The sequence below is a fragment of the Juglans regia genome, chromosome 16, assembly GCF_001411555.2.
Source record: "Juglans regia cultivar Chandler chromosome 16, Walnut 2.0, whole genome shotgun sequence".
Taxonomy (NCBI): Eukaryota; Viridiplantae; Streptophyta; class Magnoliopsida; order Fagales; family Juglandaceae; genus Juglans; species Juglans regia.
Window position 1 is genome coordinate 26942140 of NC_049916.1, and position 25266 is coordinate 26967405.

At 37.1% G+C, this 25266-nt stretch overlaps 1 protein-coding gene and 1 non-coding gene across 2 annotated transcripts; both read right to left on the minus strand.

Annotated features, from left to right (window-relative positions):
* Positions 1-17294: 17294 nt before the first annotated feature.
* LOC108995700 (RING-H2 finger protein ATL70-like) lies at positions 17295-18831 on the minus strand. Its single transcript, XM_018971311.2, has 2 exons — positions 18227-18831; positions 17295-17537 (listed from the first exon to the last, which is right to left on the minus strand). Exons 1-2 carry the CDS (start codon positions 18683-18685, stop codon positions 17400-17402), a joined length of 597 nt encoding a protein of 198 aa, XP_018826856.1. The 5' UTR covers positions 18686-18831; the 3' UTR covers positions 17295-17399.
* A 909-nt stretch (positions 18832-19740) lies between these two features.
* Positions 19741-19827, minus strand: TRNAY-GUA. The gene is given in 2 exon segments: positions 19741-19776; positions 19791-19827. It is a non-coding gene; the product is annotated as a tRNA-Tyr (tRNA).
* Positions 19828-25266: the final 5439 nt, after the last annotated feature.

Genomic DNA, 25266 nt, shown 5'->3' on the forward strand with positions numbered 1-25266 from the left:
ATTTTCGGGCCGGAATTCAATATATAACTATGTACATGAAGGACTCTGAAGCTGATCATGAACTCTATATATATATATATATTATCTGTTGCAGAAGTGATCCTAAAGTACTCAGTACTTTTTGCCCTTTGGCAGCTTATATTAATAGAATTGGGCACATATATTATAATCGGTTTAGAGCATTTGTATTGATTTGGTTAAATTTATTTTTAAAATTTAGTCAATATCATATTTTTTTATATTTATTTATTCTATTTAAATTCAACCCCCACGTTAGATTATCCATTCACTATTTATATAATAATAAAATATTATTAATTTAATAATTTTTTTATTTAATTTATTTTTATCACATTTTGTATCTCTACCAGTTAAATGTTAATAATCTCTACCAGTTAAATGTTAATAATAATTATATTCTAATTAAATTAATACTAAAAAATCATATTTTCATAAGTCATTAATGCTAATAAAAAAAATATTTGATTAAATTCATTTAAAATTCTATCTAAATTTTTTAATTACAAACCAAATAGTATTTTTACTTGGAGTGAGAAACTAATATTTTAATATTTTATTTGGAGTGAGGAATTAGTATTTTAATGTTTGGTGAATCAATTGTGGTTCTCTATATTTGGCCAATCACTATAACAAAAGTCTAAATTATTTTAGATTTGCCCAATTCAATGTGGGATGTTTTTGACATCAATTATGTAAATTTTAGCCAACCTCTTTATTTGGCCAAGCCAATGAGGATGCTCTTATAATTACGGAGTGTATACTTTTGTATAATTAATGTCGATTATCCGGCAATAACCTTCAAGAATGCCAGCACATTCATGTCTTTGCAGTATTTATTTATGAAAAATGATAAACACATATAATTTTTTACGATATATTACACAATTATATTTTAAAATGAAGGGTGGTTTAGTAAAATATTTTATAAAAATAACATCACTTTATAAAAATACTCTTATTTTTAAATATGTATTGTGAAATATGTCGTGTGGATATCATTACTCATTAGTACTAGTATTTCATCCAACTTTCATTTGTTTTTTTTTTTTCTTTTCCCCTGAACAGATGGTAATTAAATGCAGCATCGAGTTCTCTCTTGTTCTTTTGTTTTTTTTAGAAAAAAAATAAAAATAAAATCCCTTAGTTATATAATGCGATGTATATATATAAATATCTTATGGCTTGTGAAAAATGAATAAAACCAAAGTGGAATTAATATTCCTTAACCATCATTAAAATTAAACATGACTTGTCGCTCTTTTTTCCTTTTCCCCTCTATTCTCTCCCTTCTTACGAAGCAAGAACTTGATGCCTAACCCTTTATTCAGCGGCTGATCAAAGAAGGAACCCCCTTAACTGCTTTTTGCTTTATTGTGTCCTAACCCTACATATTGGTTCATTAACCAAAAGTTATGATGAAAATATATAATTTGGGTCTTGGATCTTTATTTTGTGTCCTTTCCTATATTCGAGATTTTACTGTCGAACATTGATTTCTATACATTTCGTTAGATTCCCACGATTAAACATCACCTTTTGAAAAAACGAAATGCAACATATATAGGAACTTTTCAAGAGATCTCTCATCTTAGTATTACTCTCGATTAAGCGTACTTATAAGCTGTAGAGTTTTGATGGAATCTAATCGCCCCTGACCATGAAGCATCGCCTTTTGTTTTATAGAATCCATATAAATGTACGTATATGCTAGCTTTAAGCTCTAGATCAATGATTGAGTTCATAGCTAGATCATATAGTGTGGTACTCAAATGATAAAACAGTGGAGGAATATTAGATCCCTTCTTATGTGAGTTACGTTTTTAACTTTTATTCGAAAGAAAATCAGAGAGTTGCACCTATTATCAGTCAGTAATTAATGGGTGGACATGAAGATTCCCAGAACCCTGTCTTTAACCAACACAGCGCGCTGGCAAATAGAGGCTGTCCAAATGAATATATATTCTATCAAATGCAAGGCTATATATAAACATTTGCAATGGAACCGTACGTTTAAGAGATCATCTGAAACATTTTCATTGGACACTGATATTTTTCTGCAAATTTGTTTCTGCTGATGTAGCCACTAACCATGCATACCCCTTATAATTTGACCATTATGCTTTACAACGAACTTGCAACTGTTTTTTGTCCTATATATGAAATTGTAGACGTAAATTTTGGAATTAGTTATCTGGAAGAAGAATTTGGAAAACATCTTTATACTTACTGAAGCCAATTTTTCAATGACATTCAAGAAACTAGTCTTGTAGCATCACGGGCATCTCCTATAGCCATGAGCCTTTTGCTTACAGATGCTGCTGTTTTTTGCCTAATGAGTTCATTATTTACCGAAAAAAAAAAGAAAAAAAAAAAAGAGGAAAGACAGATTAAAGCTACATCAACAGCTATATGGAAAACCTGGCCTCCAGTTCTTTCTCTTCATCAAAACTACCATCACCTGAACTGCCAGCAACTAGGAAACCACACAGGCATAATCCAACCCAGAAAGCCTAATCTTGCTGCTATAACTAATATTTTAATCACAGCCAATATAAGCATCTTTCTCATCCACCATTCTGCTGCCAAAATTGAATAAGAGAAAATTAGCATCAACAACACTGTCTGTAGTTCTACCACAAAAAGAACTGGTAACATTAACGCTGATAAGCTTGGCAGAAACAGATTCAGAAGAAAATTCAACCAAAACAAATTAGACGAGTTGCATATATAAATTCTTCAAGCTGGTAGCATATCCTTCATTCAAGCAGTGTACTTAAAGTCAGACAATATATATGTACAAAAACTCTATATCGAGTTACTTTCATATACTCTTTGCATACTCTACTAATGTGATTGACCGCGTCACTTTTTTTTTAATATAAAATAACTGTTTTGACCGATGATTACATAAAAATGACTATATATAGCAGAACTTTATCTAATATGTATCCTTCATTCATATGTATCAGTTTAAACTCCTATGGGTTCTATCCACAGTTTCTGCTATTTCTTCAAAAGAGAAGCCCAAGGTTTATCAGTGTCAGAACTGATTATAAGCATTTCAAATTAGAGGACTTTTCTTCGCATATTGGGGCGAGGTACACAATTAATCAATAGAAAGTGCTTTTCTAGTTTTAGTAGGAGTTTAAACTCTAGCAAGGCTACACGAGCAGCCATATGAAAGCAGTGCAGAGATACATTAACAAAGAAGGGCTAACGTGAACTTTCTACAATTGTTCGCACTCAATTCTCGTTGTTTAGTAGATAACTAATAAAAATACCATTTTTTCTGTTAAGTTGGACAGGAATTTCATGTTTAAAGAACAAATAAATAAACCAATAGAAACTAACCCAAATCTAAATATAGTCTCATCCCAGGGAAATAGAGATTACCCCACATTATGGAAAGCTTATACCCAGACAGGTTACAAAAGGGCACTATCAGAGACGATGGGAATTCAATGGTGAGCCGCCGTCCAGTACATTAAGTTGCCCAGAGATTTTTGCCTTGCAGGTTGGACACATAAAACCAACAGAATCTGGTTGTATTTCAGCATCAACATCATCATGGTTGAACTCCACTCCGCACCATACACAAGCGGTTGTAAGCTGCTGTCTGTCAGCCATATTTAACATGACTTCTTCCGACTCGAACTGGACAGAGGAACCATATACCCCTTCCATCTCTGCATTATATGTCAAATCCATGGGTACCTCCTGCATGGAAAGAGATTCTTGCACGGTCCCAGTACTATACTTAAGAGGTTCTATTTCATCCAACCCCAGCTCCTCAAACCCGGTTACATTGTTGTGCCTTTGGTCCACACTGGGTAGATGCTCTTCTCCCTGTAATTAAGATTAAAAAAAAACAATGCTTAATTTTGCCAGATAGATCAGGATCAACCAAACATGTTTGTCACAAACTTTGGGCAGGTGAAAAGTAAAGTGCCTTGAAAACGTTACACACTGTATCATCTTATTTGTTGGAACACTCTCAAGGTTTTTAATCAATTATAAGGCCAAATAGTACAATAATCCGATAACAACGTCCAATACCTTATCAGAGGCAGCATTGAATGCGGGACAATATTGCAAAGGTTGCTCTGGGGTCATTAAGGGGTCAGAGACCCCACACTGGAGTGTATTTTCTTCAGAAGTTTTCTGCACAGTTTATGTCACAAGATTATTGGCTAGCCCATTGTTGCTGCCACCAAAGCCAACTTTTGGCTCGCTATTTATATCATTATTAACTTCACCAAGCTTTGGATGATCCAAAGTGCTATTTCAAAGGAGATTTATATTATCCTTGACAACAGAAAAAATCTGATTGCTAAATTGAGCGAGTAAATGGCCTTCAGGAACTCCCTCCTGCTCAACCCCAGATTCATCATTTTCCAGCCCATCTTTTTCACAAAACGTTTCAGAGTTATTATCATTTTGCTCTTTAGTAGGTAAGTCAGGGTATCCAAACAAGAATCCATTTTCGAATCTGCTACTTCATTACAAACGTCAATCTTCTCCATATTTTCTTCAGGGATGCTACGCTCACAGTCTTGCTGATTCAGATCTTATCAGTCATGCCATCATCCATTTCCTCTCCACTAAGTGGAGAACCAAGATTCATTTCATGATCTGAATTAGCAGCAGAAATTTCTTAAGTAGAAAAGAATTTTGGTTGATCAGAAGTGACACTACCATTGGATTCATCATTAGGTCTAACAGCAGAAGTCTCTAGAATAGAATTCTGAGCAATTTCAATCAAAGCATCCATTTTAGAAATCCTTGAAGGCACATCATCCCTGGTCGGAGACTCAATTTCTTTTTGAAGAGTAGCTGGACAAAGCAATTCTTCAACCCTCCCCACAAAATTCCTCACATGTATCCCCACATGACTATTGTAGCGACGCCTTTCCAGAAATACCTCAACTTATTATTACAACATTTTCAAATATCAACATAAAATATAATAAACAATTCAACTTTTTCAAATCCTAAAATAATAATAATAATAAATAATAATATTTTAACATCTGAACTCAACTCAACTCAACATCCAAACGCACCATAAGTCTATTCCTCATCGTAGTTCCTTGGTGATAGGACAGCAGGTGCTGCAGGTATGAATCCTTCTCTTCAAAGGTCATGCTGCACTTGTGACATTCAAATAAATCACGTATTTGGACATTTGCAAGATTTTCCATTCCCACTAAGGTTGCTTCCTTCACCTGCTCTCTAGATATAGGAATTATGGGCAGAGCTGAGCCAGAAATGACTTCTTGCCTTCGATGTTCGTCATTTTGGGTGAAGCCTGTAAGCTGCAGCACGTCCCTTAAAACCTTATTCAACAACATCAAAGCACACCAAACAGCCGCACAAATATTTACTTACATTTTCAGAAGTCAATCTGTAGGCGCGCTGAATATTTTCACCCTTATGACTACTGGGCCGTTGAGCATCACCAGGGCCGAAAAAGGACATCAAATATGAGCAGCATCCTTGCAGGATACAAATTGTTGTCCATCAGGGCTGGAACATATCAATTAAAAAGAACACTTTTTTTTTTTTTATAAGTAAGAGTAAATGATACGAATGAAATAGGCATAGGCTGTGTACACATGAAGTATACAAAAGAACACGTAAATACATTCTAAGATTAAGAGATCAATTAAAGAGAACATGTAAGGCCCAGCAAAGGGAGGGGAAGAGAGAGTGAGGATGGGGGAAGAAACATAGCATAAAAAGAAATAAGCCAACAATTTAACAGTAACAAAAATTTTCGGGAGTTTCAAAGATGAGCCTAAAGACATGTCACAGATAAGAAACAAAGAGCTACAATAGGGACGAGATATCAATAATCGTTCCTCAAGCTATTTTCCTGCCAAAGAAGTGCAAGCATTCCAAACTTTAAAGTATCCTAACTTTCAGTTCATATAAATATTGTTATTATTATTATTATAAGCTATTAGTTATGAGTATATATTCTTATAATATATAATTTTTTTTTTTTACATTTACAACCTCGACAATATGAACTATTATTAAACGAAGTTAAATCATAAAACTATACTATGTTCCTAGCAAAGAAACAGACGAAGAAACCAAAATTCGAAACAAAACCAGGAAAACAACCTTATATATCTGTGGTAGTAAATTGAGGAGCGGCTGTCTCGCCTCTTGATACCCAGCAAGAGCTTCCACCCTACTGGCAAGGCATCCCCAAAAAAAATCCCTCATAAACCCCAGCAACTCCTCCTCACTCTCCATCCCCAGACTCCTCCTCCTCAGTTGTTCTCCATACCGGTCCTCCAAATTCGCCAACTACGCAAGATCCACCGCCACACCATTCCTATTCACAATCTCCATCACACGCCTCCCATAGCCATCCTCCATTTGCAGAACCTTCACTTTCGGCTTCCTTCCTCTCTTCATTTTCTCTCCCAGCCAAAAGCCATCGTTTTTTCTCTTTCCGCCTCCTCTTGGTTCATGCTAACTAATAAGGACGATAAGGATGGTAAGGTTAGGGTTACGTCGAAGTGATCAAACCGGGGGTCTTGGTCCAGGAAATGCTTGAGGTGGTTGATGATATGGCAGTTCTAGATGTGTTCTGAGTCGTCGGAGGGGACAGGGGGAAGCTTGGGGTGGGGAGCAGACCAGCAACTCGGTGGCGGTGGCCGGCTGAGGGGTAGAATTGGAGGAGCAGGAGCCTACTGATTCGTTGAAAATGGAGCGGTCGATTTTAGGTGCTTCCCCTCTCTTTATCTTTCGGTACGAGTACAACTCCATGAGAACAACTCCTTGGGACTTGCTCCAACCACTCCCTCTTCATCTTCTTCACCCTCCAAGCTCGATCCGAAGCAACTTAGAGCCCTGATTCCATTTCTTGAAGCCCTTCTCAAAGAGCATGGAAATATTGTAACACCCCGTATTTTAGTGTATTTTTACTGAAGGAATTATTTTTATGGATTCAAATTTATTCTCTTATTTTAAAATTATTGGATTTTTAATTGGATTATTTTTAGGATTTTTAATTTGGTGAAAATTAATTTTTATGTGCTTTCTTCATATTTATTTATTGTTGTGCATTTAAATTACTTTTCATATTTAATTAATTACTGTGGGATTTAATTATTTCAATTTAACTTTACCATTATGTTTAAATTATTTTATTTAACTTGTGGTTTTGAAATTATTTCCGTTGGATCATTTTTGTAACCCAAGATATGAGGATTGGACCTCATTTCTTTTCCTACATTTTCTCTTTTCTCTTTCTTTTTCTTCCTTTTTTCTTTTTCTTCTTTCTTTTCTTTCTTTTTTCTTTCTTTCCCCAAGCTCTCCCGCGCGACGCCCAGCCCTTCCCTCTCTCTTCCCGTGCGTCGCCCCTCTCCCCCAGCCCGCCGCCATGAGCCGGCGGTGGCCGTCACCTCCCAGTCCGTTCACCTCCCCTGCCGCCGGCGACCTCACCCCACCCACCAACCTCACCTCCATTCACGCCGCCGTTAACCACCAGTAGCCCTTCAAAGCCGCGGCGTCACTTTCGCTCCAGCGCCGCCGTCGCACCACCATTGGCCACCATCTCTTCACCACTTCATCCTCGACCTCTTGGCAACCCATTGGACCCAACCCCACCTCCGATCCGTCACCGGTGAAGCACTTCCAACTCTACTTCCGTTTTGGGTGTTTTTTATCTTCTACCGCCGCCCACGCCGCCACCCACGGCCAACCTTCACCACCACTAGTTTCACCGACATCCCTAGGTCTTACTCTATCAATTTTGGGTCTTCATTTGTCTTCGTTGAAAAGTAGGTATCTGTGACCCACGGCCACAGTGTATTTTACACTGTCCTGCAGCTGTTTTTCCACTTCTTGCAGCTTCGTGATCCTTCGGAAATTGTTATATAGCACTGTAAGTATTTTTCAAAGAATTCTTGTGAATTTAATTTATTTTTGCACTAACACATTTCACTGTATTTAAACTGTTGATTGGTTTTGCCGGACTAAATCCGAGGAGTACGGGGGTCGGATGGATTGGTGATTGGAGTTGTTTGGTTGGATTTGATTGGGTTGGTTATTGATGGTTGTTGATTAGTGTCGGTACATGTACATTTCATGATATCATGCATGATCATGTTTGTAAAGGAAAACTAGGTTTTCGTGTATTGCATTCATGTTCATGTGCTTATGAAAACTGAGTTTTCATATGAGAATGGAATTTGGGTGCGTGCGTATCACGATCCCAAGCCGAGATGGGACATTATCTCGGTGGAGCTCCTCTGGTTACTCGGGAGCGGAATATACTGAGTAACGTCCCGTTGATTGTCGTTGGGCGACAATGGGATCGGACGAGAGATTCGTGCCGACTCCATGGTCCTTCTGCTGGTGGGGACTAGAGGATGTTTGGCCATGTACACGCTGGGCGCGGAACTGGGCATCGCTCGTTGGGTAGTGGGTGCTCGGCCATGAACGCGCTGGGCGCGAAACTGAGCATCGCTACGAATCCAGGACGTGCGGATGGTCCCTAGGGGAGGCCATGGTGCATAGGGTAATAACGGATTAATTGGCTATTTTCTGAAAAAATAGTATGAGTTGGATTTTGTGTAAATCATTTTCTGGGAAAATGTTTTACGGATTATTTTTGGGCCAAATGAGATTTTGGCGTGTGTTGGAAAATTATCATTTTCGGGGAAAATGATGTTTTGAGGAAAAATGCATATTTCATCATATGCATGCATGTTGGTTGCATTAAATGCATTTTATTCCTGAGGATTATTTGGGTTATACTTACCTGCGGTACCATTATGTGGTAACGCAGATTTTGATGCAGATGAAGATGAGGGTGAGCTTGAGGAGTCGGCTCCGCCCGAGGAGTGATTTGGGATCACTCATTTGTATTTTGGGTCATGTGTTAAACTCTATTTTGGGATGACTGTATAACTTTTTAAATCCTTTTACTGATGTTTACTTGTATTTAAATTCTGGTACTTAGTAGACTTAATTATCCGTTGCGTTGTTATTGTACATTGTCGCTTGTACACACACTTGGCACTTTCGTTGGGATATGTGACCGTGTTGTCATCATCCCGGCGTCTCGATTCTCGTGTTTCCTTACATGGGGGTTGGGGGCGCCACAAACATCATGGTAGATGCAGTGGAAAAATTTTCACACCCACCAGTTAAAGAAAAAAAATAGTTGTGCTAGTTTCTCAACTCAATGTGACTCTTGACTCGAGTGAGTGAGATAGAATTGGATTTTTTTTTTTTTGGATATTTGTTTCTAGCTTTCCCTGGAAAATTGATTGACAATTTCAACGACAATTAATTTCATTCGTAGCATTTGGTTGCTTAGCAAAAATTGATTTTGCTAATGTAACGTATTTATTTCCTTTTGCATGGTTCGCATTTCTGGATTCTTTTAGTCGAGTTTGATGAATTTTTACTTCGAATCTAAACAGAGATCGGGAGAGAGAGATCGATTGAGGGGGAGAGAGAGAGAGAGAGAGAGAGAGAGAGAGAGATGAAATGAGGCTTACGGCTTGGTAGAGAGAAGATGGAGAGGGAGGGAGAAATGGGGAAAGGGAGCTTTCGGTGGTCTTGCTGCCATGGGATGCTTGACTCTAGATGGGTGGAGCACGACTTGCACTGGAGTGGTTCTCGGTTTGCCATGGCTTGAGGCCAACGGTGGTGACAATGGAAGGGAAGAAATCAAGAGAGAGAGAGAGAGAGAGAGAGAGAGAGAGAGAGAGAGAGAGTCTAAAACTAGAGAAAATTGAGAAGGAATAGCCTCTGTGTCGATGGCTAGGGAAAAGAGAAAATGAGAGAGTGGGGAGAAGAAAACAAATCAGAAGGGGAGAACGAGTACTGAACGTGTAACGAAAAAATTGACAGAGAGAGCGAGAGAGAGAGAGAGGGGGGAACAAAATGAGAGTGAAAAAATAATTTTTTTTTATGCAATCGGTTACGTGGTGATTCCCCCGCCAATTGCAAGTAGAGATTTTCATGTGCAAAACAAAGTCAGAGGTGAAGTGGAGCCAGAGTACTTGAAAGAGAGTGTTTGATTAATCAGAAATGCCAAATAGAGTTTAAATTTGAAATAAAAAATTAAAATAAGTTAGAGAGAATGTGACTGAATTTTTTCTCTCTCGATAATAACTTTTAAGAAAATATTTTAATAATAAAAAAATTATATAAAAATAAATTTACAAAATAATAAGATTAAATATGATACGTCAGATTATAAAGTTATTTTTATTATAAAATAGATCTAATAAATTTCATAAAATCACATCAATTTATGAATTTATTTTGTGTAATTTCTTTATATCTGTAACAGTTTTCAAAATTTTAAGAAAATATTGCATTCGTCACAATTGTTATTATAAAAAAAAAAAATAGTAGAGCCCAAATTTGGTCAATATTTAGGTGTGGTTTGGATAGTGAGATGAGATAATATGGTTTTAGGTAAAAGTTGAAAGTTGAATGAAATATTATTAGAATATTATTTTTTAATATTGTTATTATTTTGAAATTTGAAAAAATTAAATTATTTATTATATGATATCTTGTTTACGATTTTAAAAAAATTATAATGATGAGATGATTTCTAAATCCAAACAGTCCCAAATTTTAGTAATATTCAAGTTTGAGATTATTTCTTATTTCATTACGTTTTCAAATTTCATTGATTGATTTATTTTTTATGTTTATATTCTTTAGTCAAAGAAATCATTTGATATCATTATTTTCTAGATATATATTGGTCATTGATTTCTTTGTACATATAAATATATATATATATTTATTTTCTATTTTGCTATAAATTACTACTCTTTTACCTATTGACAACTTATATGGTTCTTTTTATTGAGCAAAAGAGAGAGGGGAGGGTGATTACTAATTAGCGGCTTTGTTATATGGAATGGTACGGATGAAAATGTTACTTATTAATTATTATCTTTATATTACATATCAACATCTAATTTATCATTTTTATCTTTTTATTTAAATATAATTGATGTGAATACATGTATTTAAATAAAAAGATAAAAATAACAAATCACATGTTGATGCATGTGTAATGTAAGAGAGATTAATAACGGGAAACACATACGCTCCCTCAAATTAATTTCGAGCCATAATCTAGATCTCAAGGCTTAATAAAAAATTTAATGTAAGCTATTAATCTTCAAACTAAAATATATATATATATATATATAAATATATAAATATGTTGGGGTTGTTTCATAATTAATAAGTCTTGTCATGGAACATAGTACTACTGAATTTAATTAGGATATTTTATTTTTATATATATGAAAATGAGTTGTGCACGGAACGGCCGTGTACCTGTTACTCCTCCTGGACGTATCCAATATTATTGGTTAGGTTCATTAAATTAACCAACCAAAACTCATGTTAAACAAGCCCTACTTTGACCAACCGATCGATTACGTACGTAGCTTGTTATCCGAAGTATTAGTACATTGCAAGTCACGGTTGGTCGACGTTGGTTGACCATCGCAACATGACACGTCAGTTTTCAAAAGACATGTTCATCTAGTACTTTTGGTTTTCCTCTCTTCTTCTAAAGACAGTTCGTTCACCCGCTTCTGTTTTCTCAAGTTGGCAGATTTGTCGGTTTGACAATATGTTACAGCTTGTCGATAAGCCCTGCAATATTACGTGCATGGTTGCCTAATAATTCATAAATCTTTGTTAGGGTTCCATGGGAGCGGATTGGGAAAGCAAGGTCATGGAGCTGAAGTGAACTGAAGCTTCAAGCAACTCATTTGTCTTCAACCAACTCGCAACGCACCGTTTGAAGAGGGACTAAAGCGCAGCGTTTCAGTGGGAGTTAGGCGCACCGTTTAATTAAATCAAGAACCTGCCGTTTACTTGTTTAGCAGCCGTTTCGTTTAGTATTTTGCATTGTCGTTTGGTTGGTTTACATTCTGTTATTTTTACTTTACACATGTACGATTGTTAGTGGGTTTGTTACTGTGTCAGAGCAGTATGTAAAGCCTGGGAAAGAAAACACTCGGCATGTATGAAAACAGACTAAGAATCATTTCTAAAATTTGAGGTTAAGGGATCCCTCGAAGTACCCTAATGGCCATCTGAATATTCAGTGGTTTTCTATCCAAACACTTGTGTTCATTTCATTTGTTCTTACAATTTCTGCGTACTCTTTCTCACCATTACAATTCTTCAACCACCTCGTTCCTTACAATTGCTATCAGAGCCTACGGTCCTCATGGCAGACGGTACCAGACTCACAAAACAGCAGCAAGACCTTTTGCAATCGCATGACCTGAGCATTCAGGAAATGCATGATCAAATGCATCAGATGAATGAAGTCCTCCTCACCTTGGTAGTCAGCCAGAACCAGATTCAAGCTATGTTAACACACCTGGAGCCTAGACAAATTCCCGAACCAGAACCAGAACCAGAAAATCCACCACCTGACCCACACGACCCTCGACGACCAGTTCCCAGAGGCCTTAAACTCGACTTTCCCCACTTTGATGGTACTGATCCAGCAGGTTGGATATTCAAATCATCCCACTATTTTGACTTTCACCAGACCCCTGCAGCTTACCGCCTCTTGATGGCATCTTATTACATGAGTGGAGAGGCACTGGTTTGGTACCAAGATGCCACTGCTACTAGGCCATTTCCCTCTTGGCCAGCCTTTATCGATGCTCTGCAGACCCGTTTTGGTCTGACCGCGTATGATGACCCCATGGAGGCCCTCACACGACTCAAACAAACATCATCGGTGACTGTGTATAAAGGGCAGTTCAAAGCCTTGGCCAATCGAGTCCGTGGTCTGTCTGATGCTCATAAGCTCAGTTGTTTCTTTAGTGGGTTGAAGGATGAGATTCGGTTGCCATTGCGTATGTTCAACCCACTTAACTTGAGTGCAGCATTTGGTCTCGCACGTATACAAGAGGAATATTTAATTAGTTCCAAGAAACCATTCAAATCATGGGCAGACAGAAATTATTCATCAGTAAGTACTAATCAAGCACCAACTCCTTCAGTTGATCATCACAGTATTCCAAATAAAGCAACTATTCAGCCTAAGAAGGTGCTTTCCATGCAAATGGATGAAAAAAGCAAAAATGGCTTATGCTTCCATTGTGAAGAAAAGTGGAACCCACTCCATGTTTGTAAGTCTCCTAAAGTGTATTTTATGCATGCTGTTGATGAGCCTCGGGATGAAAAAACTGAAGAAATTTTTTATGATTCTACTGATATTGTTGATAGTGGTACAGCCCAGAATATTGACCTTACAGGTATCCTCATTTCCAAAAAAACAGAGATTGAGAAAATTGTGAATGAACTGCTCACTACTGGAGTTATTCGACATAGTTCTAGTCCTTTCTCATCTCCTGTAATTTTGGTGCGAAAAAATGATGGTAGTTGGCGGCTTTGCGTTGATTATCGTGCTCTCAACAATGAAACTGTCAAAGACCGATTTCCCATTCCAATTATAGATGAGTTGCTTGATGAATTACATGGATCCATCATTTTTTCAAAATTAGACCTCAGGTCGGGATTCCATCAGATAAGAGTGGTTTCCGAGGATGTCCATAAGACGGCCTTTCGTACACACGAAGGCCATTATGAATTCTTGGTTATGCCCTTTGGGCTAACAAACGCACCATCTACATTTCAGGCCCTAATGAACACGGTTTTTAAGTCTTTCCTACGGAAGTTTGTACTCGTTTTTTTTTATGACATTTTAGTCTACAGTAAGGACATACAAGAACACATTACCCATTTGAAATTGGTGCTACAAACTCTTGCTACTCACTGCTTGTATGCTAAACGCTCTAAATGTTTGTTTGGGGTGAATGAAGTTGAATATTTGGGGCACATCGTGACGAGACATGGAGTTAAGGCTGATCCTAAAAAAGTGACAGCCATGCTGGACTGGCCAGCTCCTAAAAATATCAAATCCTTGCGAGGATTTTTGGGTCTAACGGGCTATTATCGCAAATTCATCAGGCACTATGGTATTATCGCGGCACCCTTGACTGAATTGCTTAAAAAAGACTCTTTTCTATGGACCGATAAGGCTACTCAAGCCTTTGAGGAGTTAAAAAAGGCAGTGTCATCACCACCTGTACTAAGGCTGCCTGATTTTTTCCAAACCTTCATTGTTGAATGTGACGCTAGTGGAAAAGGCCTGGGTGCAGTACTTTTGCAGCAAGGACAACCTATTGCATTTCTAAGTAAAGCCTTGAAAGGAAGGGCTTTAGCTCTCTCCACGTATGAGAAGGAGCTGCTAGCCTTGGTCACAGCAGTACACAAGTGGAGACCTTATCTCTTGAGCCAAGCCTTCAAAGTCAAAACTGACCAGCAGGCTTTAAAATATTTATTGGAGCAGAAAGTGGGTACAGTGGCTCAGTAAAGGTGGATTACTAAACTTTTGGGTTATGACTTCACCATTGAGTACAAACAGGGCAAGGAAAATAAAGTAGCAGACGCCTTATCACGGAAATGTGAGGCTGAAGACGTCGCAGAGGGCTCACTGGCAGTTATTCTTTTTCCTACCCCTACATGGATTGAGGAACTCAAAAGTACCTATGTCTCGTCTCCTGAGCTGCAGGAATTATTTACCAAATTAAAGACCAACCAGCCAGCACCCAAGGGATATACTCTCAACAATGGGTTAATTCTCAAGAAGGGTCGCATTGTGATTGACACCCTCTCTGACTTTAAAAGCAAAGTCCTCAAGTTTTTACATGAGGATCCACAAGCTGGTCATTCTGGGTTTCTCAAGACTTATCAGCGGGGCAAACGAGATTTCTATTGGCATGGTATGAAGCATGACATCAAAAAAATGGTGAGGGAATGCCACACATGTCAGGTTAATAAGACTGAAACTGTCTCATATCCAGGGTTGTTACAGCCTCTTCCGATACCTAATCAAGCATGGGAAGCCATCTCCCTTGACTTTATTGAAGGTCTACCCAGCTCTCATGGAGCTACGGTTATTCTAGTGGTTGTGGACAGAATGACCAAATATGGCCATTTCATCGCTCTCTCACATCCTTACACGGCGGCTGTAGTAGCCCAAAAATTTTTTCAGGAAATTTTTCGACTCTATGGCCTTCCAAAAATTATAGTCTCTGATAGAGACCCAATCTTCCTCAGTTCTTTTTGGAAGTCTTTATTTGAACTTCAAGGTTCCACGTTGAACTACAGTTCAGCGTATCACCCACAGACAGACGGTCAGACAGAGGCTCTTAACAAGACATTGGAAGGTTACCTCAGGTGTTATTCAGGGGCAAAACCCAAGGCATGGGCTCAGTGGCTAGCTATGGCTGAATTTTGGTACAATACTTCCTATCACACAACTACCAAGTTATCACCTTTCGAGGCTCTCTATGACTACAGTCCCCCTAAATTGATCTCTTACATTTCGGGTACTACTGCTAATGACGCAGTGGATAGCTTATTGAAGACAAGAGAGCAACTCAAATCACTGCTCAAAAACAATCTAGAAGCTTCACAGGCTCGAATGAAGTTATATGCGGACAAACGACGAACTGAGAGGGAATTTGAAGTGGGAGATTGGGTGTACCTCAGACTCCAACCCTACCGACAGAAGTCAGTAGTAGCCCGTGCTAATCTCAAGCTCTCCCCAAGATTTTTTGGGCCCTTTCGCATCATCCAATGCATGGGTAAGGTGGCTTACAAGCTGGAACTTCCCTCGGACTCTCGAATCCACCCGGTGTTCCATGTCTCCTGCCTGAAAAAGAAAGTAGGCGCTCGAATCACACCATTACCACAACTTCCACCAGTTAATTCAGAAGGAGAAGTCTTACCTAAACCCGAAGCGATTGTGGATCGCAAGCTCAAACAGCAAGGCCATCACGCAGTAACCGAAGTCTTGATTAAATGGGTCGGCGCTTCTGATGAGAATAATACGTGGGAATCGCTCTGGAAACTACGTGAGCTCTACCCTCACCTTGTGGGCAAGGTGCTTTAAGGGGAATGGCTTGTTAGGGTTCCATGGGAGCGGATTGGGAAAGCAAGGTCATGGAGCTAAAGTGAACTGAAGCTTCGAGCAACTCATTTGTCTTCAACCAACTCGCAACGCACCGTTTGAAGAGGGACTAAAGCGCAGCATTTCAGTGGGAGTTAGGCGCACCGTTTAATTAAATCAAGAACCTGCCGTTTACTTGTTTAGCAGCCGTTTCGTTTAGTATTTTGCATTGTCGTTTGGTTGGTTTACATTCTGTTATTTTTACTTTACACATGTACGATTGTTAGTGGGTTTGTTACTGTGTCAGAGCAGTATGTAAAGCCTGGGAAAGAAAACACTCGGCATGTATGAAAACAGACTAAGAATCATTTCTGAAATTGGAGGTTAAGGGATCCCTCGAAGTACCCTAATGGCCATCTGAATATTCAGTGATTTTCTATCCAAACACTTGTGTTCATTTCATTTGTTCTTACAATTTCTGCGTACTCTTTCTCACCATTACAATTCTTCAACCACCTCGTTCCTTACAATCTTCGCCGGCCGATTAGGTGGTGGCCATTGTTTTCGTAGAAGTAGACAGATCTGCAGGGATAAGTACTAGTATAGCATCCGATCGAGCAACGAAAGTAATTAAATACTTTTTGAAGGATATTCCTAACTAGCACTAGTTATAAAATATATATATATATATTTTCTTGGTTTTCGATCTGATGAATTAAGTTACTAATTGAATTAAGCCAATGATTACCTTTGTTGATGAGTTTATGCAAGCTCCGTGGTCCAGGTCGGTCTAGCCATGGATGTTCACCGACCCGAAAATACCAAATTCCGACCCGACCCGACCCAAATATGTTTCATACTGATTACCCATTACCCAAATGTTTTTTTTGGGAGATTTCTCTCACTAACCTAGTTTCAAATCATAATCAAAACTACGCGGTAATCATCTTAAAATTGAAATCGGATGAAACATTGACTAGACCCAGAAGAAAAATCCAAAAAAATAAAATAAGAAAGACTCTGATACAAAATGAAAGAAACAGGGAAGATGGTTATTGTACCATGATTCTCTTGTTCTTGGGCTTGATTTTCCGGACGGCAATTTCTTGATTCTTGATTGCCAGCTTGAAGATACAGAGTGCTCTGTTTCGTTCTTGAAACTTTCGTGGAGGAGTCATTCTCTAGCGAGGATTTGCAGAAGCTCCAGCTGATATCCGACATGAAAGCCAGGACGGACGAAGCATCCGAAACTAACTGCGAATTCCATCTCGAGCCCAATTGGAACAGCCCCATATTCAACCTCGATATGTTGGTCTCGGCCAAGGCCAGGAGCAAGCAGTCCCGGGCTGCTCCATGCAACTGGACGTCCCGCCTCCTCGTACTCTCACAAGCCACAGCCTCGCCCGAGCCTGATGTTGTCTATCAGGCACTCATGAGCTCTGGCAAGAAAACCGCAAAGGCCACACCAAAGAATAAGGATGGTTCCGATTTCGAAGGAGCAGTCAGTGACGGTAGGAAATGCCTGCATTGCACCACGGATAAGCTAGAGAGAGAGAGAGGGTCATTGACTAAATGGTGTTTAAAAAGTAGAGAGAGAGAGGATCATTGACTGGATGGTGTTTAAAAAGTAGAGAGAGAGAGAGAGTCACAGGACTAAAATCGAAATAGATGAAGGGGGTTGAAAATCGAAATCGAAATAGGATAAAATTGGATAAAGGGTAATACCCGTTTTCAATTTTAACCGCAAACGGGTCGGATGGGTTTTTTGTTTGAATAAATCTTCTCTTCTGTGTGAAGATCCAACACACCAACACACCAAACGTGCTGGGATGAAAAAAATAAATAAATAAATAAATTATGAAGAGTGTGCTGCGGCTTCTGATTGATACGCAGCACAATCCTTTTTGTTAAGTCTTAAGTCTAGCGCAGTTTTTATCAAAAAAAAAAAGAAAAGAAAAGAAAACTTTTCTTCTATCTGTAAATTTTTTATTGATCCATAGCAAAAATCATAAACCCAAGTAAGGAAAAAGATGTTTTATGAATTCAAAATCATGTGCGGAAGCACCCAATCATATATATAAGCCCAGCTTGCATGAAGAATATCTGTACAGATTCTAGAGCAGAATAGCACTTGGAAAAACCTCATGTTGTTTGAAACTGAAATGTGTTAATTAATTAAGGATGCTGTCCCGTTGAAGGCGCGGCTATCACCTCAGCAAGAGGCGAGTTCCGACACACCGGACAGGTAGCATGGAGCCGTAGCCAGGAGTCCACGCATTTGAGATGAAAGAGATGTCCACAGTGAGGCAACAAGCGCAACACGTCCGTATCTTTGTAATCGGCCAAGCATATGGAGCAGCTGGAAGCGGTGCTGGCCGAGTTGGCGCCCTTGTGGAGCTTGGCCTGGGCGTAGATGAGCTTCGGGTAGTTGCGCAGGGTGGCTTCGTCGAGGCCCAGTTCGAGGGTTTCGATCGAGTTTTGGTGATGATCAGGCGCAGTATTTGATCTTCGGATGGAGTACTGCCGGCTTGGGTACTGGAGGTTTCGGACGAGGCCATGTCGATGGGTAGAAGGCAAAGGCCAACCAAAGCAAACGGAAAGCACTATTCTGATGGTGATCACCAGCAGCGTGAAAAGAAGGAATCCGACTACATATTCGAATGCACCCATGTCATGATCTAATATTTAAGCAATACTAGATTCTTCAGTGAATTGGGGAGACAGAGAGAGAGAGAGAGGGAGGGAGAGTAGATATGGGGGCATGAATGGCGAGAAATCAAACGGATTGATGAAGAAGAAAGGGTAGGCAAGATATAGGGGAGTTAGTATCTGGTGATTACAATGTTTGGTGGAGTGCCACTATCCAACTTGTATATAGCTTTGGATGGTCAACGGTTCCAATGATTTTTTCTCATGGAAATTCTCTCAGGCCAGAGTATATTTGTATTACTTATTTGATATAAATATATATATATATATATATATATATATATATATATATATTCAGATGAGGAAATTATCTCTCTCTCCCTCTCTCTCTCTTCAGGAGTGCGAATGAAATATTTCTGCATATTGATTAGTGCAACTTATGCTTTCTAATCTTTGGAATCAAATCAAGCATTATCTTGTTTTACTATCTCAACATAATTAATATTATTAAATTTTGTTATTAATCATTATCCTTCCATCATCTTTGATAATTACTAAATATATACAAAAATACATTATATTCTTAAGACAGTGTGGAAAACACACCCTCCTCATTATTGATATAACACAATTTGATTTGCAAGTTTCAATTTTTTGAAATTATTTTAGAAATTAAACGATACCAAATAAATTAGCAGTATGTAATGTGTGTACTCTATACCGATTTATAAATAGAATTTTTCACCAGAAAAATAACTAACAAGTTTTCAGTCATTTGATGTGTATTAAAAAAATAAAATAATAATGATTAAAAATTTATAAATGGCAATTGTATTATTTTAAATTAGTTTAAAATTGTGCTTTGTAATTGCTGGATGTTGTGCTTCGTAAAGAGGCGAGCTTGCCCACATGGTCATGGGCTTAGCCCACATCTTCGTGGTCCACCAAAAAGGTTTAATTAGTTTCGGCTGGATGTTGTGCTTTTGTAAAGAGGCCAGCTTGCCCTCATGGGCTTAGCCCATATCTTCGTGGAGTGGACTATATTATATATATAAAGGCCCAAAAAAGAAAAAGATTCCGACCTGCCGGATTCGAACCAGCGACCTAAGGATTGCTGATAGGCCAACTACAGTCCTCCGCTCTACCAACTGAGCTAAGGTCGGTCTACAAATGTACTTCTCTTTTGTTTAATATTAATCTAACCGTACATAACTAATCTTTCTCATTTGGAGATTGGATGTAGTTGTATAGAATGAAAACTTCATTATTCTTGATTCTACAAGAATTTTTATGAAAGCCTTTCATTTTCTTCTCTTTGATGAAAGTTTGATTTTTTCATAATGTATCTTAATTTTTGACCTAATTCTTCTTTTGATGATCGATTCAACCACTAATAAAAAAGATATATCTTAGTTATATTTCATCTCTTCAAAGACTGCACTACTTCAAAACTTTTAAATATATAATGTTATTGTTATACATTATTCAACAAAATATAAAATTTAGTTTATAATTTACATGTAGAAAAATGATGCTCGGTCCCTTAAATTTGCACCTTGAAAAATTACCACTCGGATTTTTTTATTTTTTATTTAATAATTAAAGAAGTAACTATTAATAGAATTGTATATTTTATTAAATATTTAAATATGTTTTCAAAATATTTAAAAGAAAATAAAAAGTTGAAATGCACTAGGATGAATGCCCAGCAGTACATGATTAATTGGCAACCCCCTAGCATTGTCCTTACGTATATTCTCTTTTTTTTGTAATTTTTATATAGATCGTTTCCATAGTTCAACATCTTCTCATAATTGCAACAAATGAAAAGTTTAGACGTAAAATTATCGGTATTCATAGAAGAATGCAAGTTTGATTTTTTTTTTTTTTTCTTTCTTATTTTTTACTCAGTTTTTTTTATCAATTTGTTAAATGTGTTTCTAAGAATTTTTAATTTAACTATTTATTCTAGACTTAAAAATACCCGACCCCTCCAAACCCATACTCCTGGCTTTGTCCCTGGCACTATATCTATAAATATATATATATATATTTATATATATCTTCTTCTACAAATAAATGCTAATATATATAGTCATTAATAGCAGAAGTAAGAATGCAAACTTGCTGCAGTTTTTTGGTTATTGATTAATCGAATTGCGACAGAATCCAGAAATCTGTGAAATATACACACACACGCGCTATTGTTATTTAGTGATCAATAGGTACTGTTTTTTACTTTAGACATAGGAACGTTCAAGAATAAGTAATATTAACAAAAATAGTTTTATAAATCAATATAATTGACTATATAAGGTACAAATTAAATCAAAATAAAGTATAAAATTTTGATATGATATATTATTCTATATCCATTTATGTCAAATAGAACAATACTTCAATATTTAAAAAAAAAAAAAAAACTCCAATAGATTAACATATATAATACATGCAACGGCCACTACAAGAAAATAAGTTATTTCCAGCGATTTTAAAATTGCTGCATTTGGAAAATGCTAAGGAAAATTTTTTTTGCGGCAACATTTTTCATCGCAAAAAACAAGTGCGACTATTGCGGCTTTTTTCTATCCGTCGAATAGCCAAATTGCCACAATAGATATTGTTGCGGCGAAATATGTCGTCGTAAGATTTTTATGCGGCCAATTTATTACTTATTAGCCGCGAATCAAAAGCACTAGAAATATCTAAAAAAATTTAATTATCCCGCGTGTTTCCCCCTTTGTCATTTCCCTTTGTCTCCCCCCTCCCTCCCCCCCCCTTCCCCCTCTCTCTAATCCCTCCTACGAATACCCACGCCGTCGCAAATATCCCGTCGACAACGGCCCTACCACGCTACCTCACCTCTACGGCCCCCCTCTTCTCCCCCAGCCCCCCGCCGATCTCTTTCCTCCCTGAATCTGGTCTCACCTCTATATCTCTCTCCGATTTCTCTATATCGCCGCCGCTAGGGGCGCCGTTCGCCACCTCCCATACATCGACATCGTCTTTAGTTCTCCGTCGAAGCCCCCTTCTCCTCCATTCCTAGGCTAGTTGCCCAAGGCCCTCATTCTCTCTCTTGCTTTGTTGGCAACCCACGGCCACTAGCTCTCCCCATCGTCACCGTGCTCCTCCCGAGCCACCTCTCCATGCCAAGCAACCACCATGACCACCCCTCTCAGCTTCCTCGTTAACAGATTTGACTTGCCATTTCCTAGTAGACTTTATACTCAAATTTTATTCTGTTTTACAATATCTTTTTTTTGATATGGTCCTCTTTGTATAATGTTTCAGCAGAGAATATATAGGATATGTGGGCAGAGAGCCAGAATGAAGATATGGATCATGCTAGTGCATTCTCTCTATTAGAAGAAAGTCAAAAGGCAAAAAATGTGATTGGTAAGTGATGTGCCTTTCAAATGCTTGCAAATGCTCCCGCCATTGTATACTTTCTATAAGTTCATGGTATTGCATCATTAATGCAATCCGGTGCTCATTTCAAATTTTTCTAGATGTCACAATGTTTTTTTTTTTTTTTTGCATGATTTCTTAGAAATAAGTTGTGACTCACTAATACACCTCAGGGCATCTTTGTTATTAGTTTTTATTTTCAAACCCCTTCTATTATATTCTTTGATTGCCTTCATTTTCATACTTGTCTTTTTAGAATGCCTTTAATTATCTGCACACTAAACATTCTTCTTACTCTTATCATGTTGCTGTGTTGAAGCAATGAGAGAGATTATTTACAATATCATATGTGGAGTAATCATCTCCACTAAATTCCAATGCTATTTGTTGTTATGGGAAATAATGGTAGGAACATGCGATTTATCTATAACATATTGTGTCTGCTGATGCATTTTATATACAATTGGATAATTTGATGTTTGCATGTCTATGGCAGTGATATTAAATGGATCAAATGGTTGCAATGGTATTAAATGGAGTTCCACCCACCCCTGCAAGCTTCCCTGCCACCTTGTCATCGATTTATAGCTGCCTATCATCTGTCTACTTAAATAGAGGTATTGTTATTTGACTCTATGAGGAGTGCAAAAATCTGTTAGGCTATGATGTGATGGAAAAACTTAATATATGTGAATCTTCAAAAATTTGGATGAATGAATGAATATCCTTTATTAAATTGGAATGTACCAAAGATGATTGCACATAGTTGTTTGGACGTGGATCCTAGGTGCATGCTCATCAGAGTAGATAAGTCATACATTCAGAATAAATGAATGTCCTTGGTGATACTTGTTATTGATTTTTAGATCATTTCTAAATCTGGTTTTGAGCTTCCCACTTGTGCAATTGCTTTTTTGAGCAACAACATATCAGTTGGATGTGTAATACATTTTTTTATGTATTTTGTTTTTGTGCTTTTTTTTTAAAATTTTTTGCAAAACCTTTTCCGGTGAGTAAATTTCGCCGCAAATAATGTTTTCGCCAATTTAACTAATTTGCGGCGATAGACAGTCTCCCCAAATAATATTTCTCAGCAATAGTTACCCGTTGGAAATATATAACAGCGACGAGAATTTAAATGCTGGAAAAATATCGAGGTATTTGCGGCGATTTTACAACCTTTTGCAACGATATATCGCCGCAATTGACTTTTCTCAACGATTTAATGGTAAACGAAAATGTCATTTTCGTCGATTTTGAGAATAGTTGCGATGTATAAAAATCGTCAAAATAGTAATTTTGTGCGACGATTTTTGTCTATCGTTGAAATTGATTAAAAAAAAACACTTTAATTTCGTAGAAAGTGCAACAGATTAAAAATCGCCAAAAATGCTCAAATGTAACGATTAATAGAGGTACTTGCGACAATTGTAAGTGTTGAAAAAGACCTGATTTCTTGCAGTATTATCTCATCTCATATTAGGGGAGATCTGAGTCATTTGACCAACAATCACATTATTATTTATTATACAATTTCATCCTGCATACCTTTGAGTACGACATTCTTATATAAAGCTAGAAAATAATGCTATGGTACGTCATTTAATTATTATTAGATAATGAAGATCACATACAAGGCAAGAGCTAGCAAACAAAACTCATATAGATCAACTACTTTATTATAAACTCGTAATGGCTATGTTCTTTGTTCTGGTTTAGAGATATTCCCAAGCTAGAATAACATATATAATATTGGCCATAAACTTGTACAGGTTCTGATGAGAACGAGGCTGGCAGGGCTCAAGGACAAGGCCACTAAAGATCGTTGAGCCTGTTGGGATGCTTTTATTTAGATTTTAAAAAATATATATATAAAAAAAAATCATTTAATAAACAATTAAATAATTTAAATATTTGTTAATGTGTAAGGTGGATAATACTAAATTTCATAATTAATACAATGAAATATTTAAATTTTATTTTTAAGATCTTATTAAATTGAGATATAAAATATTATAAAGTTAAAATATTATTAGAATATAATTTTTAATATTATTTTTGTTTTGAGATTTAAAATGTTGAATTGTTTTTTGTGTTTTATTTAAAAGTTTTGGAAAGTTGTAATAAATTAGTTATAAATGATCATTAGATGAAAATTTTAAAATTTAAAATTAAAAAGTATTTGTGTTTAAATAGTATTCAGATATTAAGATGAAATAATATGGATTAAGAAAATAGACCTAATTAGAGAAGTTACAAAAGTTGAAAGCTAGAATTAGAGGATACTAAACTATTATAAAGATAATTCATTTATATTTATAAATAATTTATTATTATTTATAAACTATCCGTTATTATTTTATTACTATTTACGGATAATATGAAATACTCTTAACATCCCACCATCTATAATAGTTAATCCAAATTAAAGAACTCACAACCTCTTGACCTCGTATTTATAGTCGAATTTGGTGTCCCTTGTCCCATAGTATGCGTTGCTTTCATATCCGTGGCATTTAAGCATTGAACGAGACGAATAAAATAATATAATTACCGTTATTTATTTTAAAAGTGAAATGATTATCATCTAAAAAAATATTAAAAAATATCAACTCATCGTAAAAGATGACCACACGCGCGGGCAGCTCTCATAGTTTTGTGTAATTTTTTATTATCGAGATGAAACTTTGTGCTCGGGTTCCCTTCCATTGGATGGTGGGTGCGGTGGAGATGGTGGCGTCAAAACTGATAGAAAGGTCGTGTGAAGGGGGCATTCCTTCGACTGGATTGAGTTTCAAGAGATGTGTTTTGACAAGGGCGTTCGACTGGGGTGCTTGGGAATGTAATGATCCTCATGTTAATTATGTGGAACTGTTGACGTGACAACTTATAATTGGTGGCTGATATTTCCTTAAAAACAACCGGACCGCTCCAAAGCGGCTCTATTTTTATTTATCAAGGTTTTGGACAAGTGGAAAGACCGGTTCATCAATAAAATCTTGAGGTTTCGTCCTCCTTTGATAAAAATAAAACAAAATTAAGTAGCTAGCTGTTGTGCTATATATATATATGATTTTGATTTATTAATCAATAATATTCAGATCATCTACTTCATTAGCATTGTTATGATGATCAAGAGAATAATTAATCTGGTCTTTCTAATTTTTCTTTCTTATGGCTTTGCTAATCAATAA